Raw genomic sequence first — 4609 nt, forward strand, 5'->3', positions numbered from 1 at the left:
GTTTTAGAAAGTGTGCAATTCATCACTTCTTTCATTCTAGGGTGTGAACCCTTTCAACTCTATCAAACATTACCTTAATTCCATGTATGAATATTCTATGAGACAAATTTAGCTCCCACTTTTAAAAGTAGAAAAATGCATCTCAATATTCTCTAAGGCTATTAAAACAATTTAAATAGTGCTTGGATTTAAATTCATCCTAGTTTAATAAAATGAGCTATGAAGCTCTTATTAAACACTTAGAATTTAATCATTCATTTAAGAAAAGCTCCCACTATTTCAATTATCACTTTCACAACAAAATAAATAAAACAATAACTAATCAAATAGTCAACTCTAGGCTTGGAACATTAAAATAAATTTAATGTGCACACTATATTTACTATACAAGAATTTCTAGTATTTATAATAAATACTTATCTTGTTTCTAGTTGAATTTAATTTACTTGTCTTGTAATCAATTATTGTGATTATTTTTCTTACACCTTTATTTGAACAAACGCGATCATAAGATCATTTTATTTTGTATTGAATCCATGTCGAACATTAATGTTCTATTGACTCATCAACAAAATAATGGTTCAAAGAGATTTAAGGATTAAAGAAACTTAATAATCAATATTTCTAGAAGAAAACTTCATAATAACTGAATCAACAAATTTAATCACAAGTAAACATTTTGATATTAACCATGTTACATTTGATGTTATAAATAATTGGATAATCAAAACTTCATTTATCTAATAATGCAAGCATTATAAAACGACATCGATAATCCAAAAACACAATTGATAAACTAGGAATAAAATTCCATATCAATAATCCATATGATATCAAAACCAAACAATATCAAAAACTCTTAAAATTCAACAATGTAAATAAAGCAAAATAAGACTTTCATTGTTCAAAACATAAATGTCATAGCTAGATCAAGATCATGTCTTCCTCCTAATCACATTGGGTTGGCTCGAACTCTCTGCCATGTCAGACTTGCGTCTTAGGTCAGTGGAGTTATTGACCATCCCACCCTCCATCTTCCTTATCTGGACTTGTGCCTCAATGAGCTTGCTAGAGAGTACTAGAAGAGATGTTGGCCAAAGATTGTCCATTATCTCTTTCTTTACTTTCTCATAGCTCTTTGGAAGTCCGTCGAGAATCATGAGTTGTTGGGTTTCTTGGCCTATTTTTCCCACCCAACTCCTCGAGCCTATCAAAACCATCAACCATTTCCACGACATAGTCGTTAATGTTTTGGTTCTCCTTCAAGACCGTTCTCCTCAAAATGTTCACCACCGATCTCATGAGACACTTGGTGGACATTTCATCAAACCATTTAGGTTCTTCAATCAATGACCTGTCGGGCTTGTCAACCTTGCCAAGAGCATTGCCGACCGAGGCCAACAAAAACTTCTTGACATGACCGCTCGCGGTATCCCATCGATCACAAGCATCCTTTTCCTTGTTTGATATGTAATAAGCAGAGGGACGATCCTTAGTGAGGACCAACCTCAAATCACTAGCCAACTGATCAATGTCAAGTCTCCTTTTCCAATCCAAATAAGAAACAGAATCGCGTTCCTTCGATTTAAGGATCGCACTATAAACTTCCCAAGTAGTAAACATCTTTCGTTCAAGCTGAGAATAAAAACCAATAATATAAACATGTAAAATTTCAAGGAATTGCAAATAACCACAAAACAATTCATCAATTTTACATCCACAAAAATCAAGCACAAACGTTCTTCTACGAGGAAGCCGAGTCTTATTCATGCAAGAAATTCATTATTTTTACTGGCCACAATGTCGACAGATAGTCCAGAGACCATAAGAATGGCATGGCTGACTAACAATGCTAAAGCGTATAACCATAAAATTAAGCACTAAGGATTCTTTACTTGTGCGTGAACTCCTCTAAAGAAAGGTCGAACCGGACAAGCACCTCCTCCTATAGCTCCCTCTAAGCATTATTAAAATACAATCCTTATAATTTCGCAGCAATATTGCTCCGGTAAAGACCAGTCGCGATATTACTGAAAAACTAATTTTACGATTTTAATAACCTTTATCTAGAGAAGTCAAAACTTACGAACTGGTAATGTTCCTCCCGTAAAGACAGGCCGGTCACTACTTCGCACTAAGACCAATTTTATGGAGGCCATATACAAACGTGTTGTAATTATCGCTTCATATTTTCTTGTTGGTGGTTTTAATAGTTTAATTATCACTTAAGTAGATAAGGCAGATATCCACATTCAAAGAATAATTAAACATGTACTAGCTATGCATGCAAGGCAATAAGTACATAGGCGATGCACGAGTTAAACTAGATTTTAACAAATAAAATCATAACTCAAATTAAATATCCATCATTATCCTAAAATTAATGTCTAGGTGTATATCATAAAAGATTAGCTAAGTCTCAATTTAAAATGCCCACTTGGATATATAAATCTGCATTTATCCAATTAAGACTAAATCCATTTAAAACACACCAATTAAATTTGAGAACTAAATTTCTCTTAGCTTTCATAAAATCACATGACAAGAAGAATCTTATTACATCTTTAATTCAAAATGATGTTTTCTAGATGAAATAAAAATTCACCTTCATCAAAATTAAAGACAAAATTCAACTTAATAAATAATTAAGGATTTTAATAGCAAAATTAATGCTCTATGCATTTTCATACCTTTAAATCACATTTGATGTTATCTAGATGAAACAAATTCACCTTCATCAAAATTAAAGATAAAATTCAAATTAAACTAGGAATTGAATTCCAATTAAAATCCAATTAATCATTTAATACTTTAATAATTTAGGATTTAAGTAGCATGTTAATGCCAAATGAATTTTTCACTTCTTTAATTAAACCGATGTTATCTAGATGAAATAAAATTCACCTACATCATATTAAAGACAAAATTCAAACTAGGAATAGGATTCCAAATAAAATCCATCCAATTATTATATATGTGTAATTTTCGAAATTTTAAGGTTTAAACAATTGAAAAACTTATGTCTTTTACTTAGGTATATTTCTAGGAAATATTTCCATAACACACCAATTAAAATATAGACAATTTCAATTAAACCTTAAAATAAAACATGAAAGCATATAAAGAGAATATTCTTTAAAATTCCATCCAATTAAGGAAAAGCCAAAAATTAGATCAATCAAATACTGAATTTCCTTATGTTAATTACCATGATATTATCTAGATGGAAAGAATCCATCAAAATCAACTAATTAACAAATTAAATCAACTTATTTGACCTAATTAATCAATTGGCAATATTTTAAAGAAGGCAATTATTCTCTTTAAATTAGAATCTTGACGTAATTGCAAAATCATTCTAATTACCACAAGATATTTTAATTATTCTAGGTTTAGGAATTTAAACCACAATTATAAATAGCTTGCGTGTTAAGAAACAAAATATAAACACGAAAAACAAAACGAGACGACGAGACGGCGCAATCCAAACCCTAATTAGGGTTTGGGCCGCCACTGCCTCGCAGCAGCCGCCGCTGCCGCGTCTGGCCACCGCCGCCGCCTCTGGCCCGTCGGGAACTGCTCCGGCGTCGACCGCCAACTGGAACCACCGCACGCCACCGCCGCCGTCGCCTGGAAACGCCGAGTTTGGCCACCGCAAGCGTCGATCAGCCTCTGCAGCGACGAAGGAGGCCCACGTCGCCGGATCTTGGTAGACTCGACGCGCCTCCAGTGCCGCCGCCTCGCCGATTCGTCGCCTCCAGCGCCGTCGTCGTCAGACAGCCGCTGCAGCAGCCGCCGGAGGCCCACGCCGTCGCATCAAGATCGATCCGACGCGCCTCCGACAGCTCCGCCGCCTGCTCGCCGTCTGCCGCCTCTCCCACTGGACTGGAGCTCCCTCTGGTCGACGACCATCGTCGGCCGCCGCCCCGAGCTCCGCCTCCGTCACGATCCCCGGTCGGCGTGAAGCTAGGGTTTTCGAAACCCTAGTTCAAAAAAAAAAAAAAAAAATTTTGTTTTTCGATTTTTAATTAACTCGATTCATCGCGGTCGCTACGCTTGACCGCGATCTTAAATCTTAATTAATCGTTTCTTAATTTGTAACAATCTTTTATGTTCATATCAAATATGCATATTTAAACATCTAGCATTTAGCAATTTAAATAGATCTAGCATATTAAGAACATAAAATTATAGATCTAATGAATACTTGTTTAGATCTAGAATATTCTTGTGAAAAACTCAAATAAAATTCGAGATTCATAATATTCTTTCATCGATCCAAGTATTCAATCATGGACCACTTTATTTCTTGATTCAAAAACATATATTCACTTAAACACATACATATATGTAATCATCAAACATATAATCTAGTACGTATTACTTAGAATATATAGATCTAATGATGTTCATCATAGATCTAGAATATTTTTGTGAAAAACTTGAATAAAATTCAAGATTCATAATATTCTTTCATCGATCTAGAACATCATATCATAGATCCAAAAATAAAATCAAGAAAAACATAGATCCAACACACATTGCATTATTTTCGAAAATCCCAAGTTTTAACACTATAATTTTCAAAAAATTCAATTAATCAAATACA

At 34.1% G+C, this 4609-nt stretch overlaps 1 protein-coding gene across 1 annotated transcript; it reads right to left on the reverse strand.

Moving 5' to 3' along the window:
* Nucleotides 1-1128: 1128 nt before the first annotated feature.
* LOC148923109 (uncharacterized) lies at nucleotides 1129-1623 on the reverse strand. Its single transcript, XM_089061394.1, has one exon. It carries the CDS (start codon nucleotides 1621-1623, stop codon nucleotides 1129-1131), a length of 495 nt encoding a protein of 164 aa, XP_088917520.1.
* Nucleotides 1624-4609: the final 2986 nt, after the last annotated feature.

The sequence above is a fragment of the Salvia hispanica genome, chromosome 6 (assembly GCF_029641045.1).
Source record: "Salvia hispanica isolate PSC_SH4W2 chromosome 6, Shi_PSC_v1, whole genome shotgun sequence".
In the NCBI taxonomy this organism is placed as follows: domain Eukaryota; kingdom Viridiplantae; phylum Streptophyta; class Magnoliopsida; order Lamiales; family Lamiaceae; genus Salvia; species Salvia hispanica.

Coding starts and splice junctions, on each gene's coding strand:
- LOC148923109 (XM_089061394.1), bottom strand. CDS start 1,623: ATGTTTACTACTTGGGAAGTTTATAGTGCGATCCTTAAATCGAAGGAA.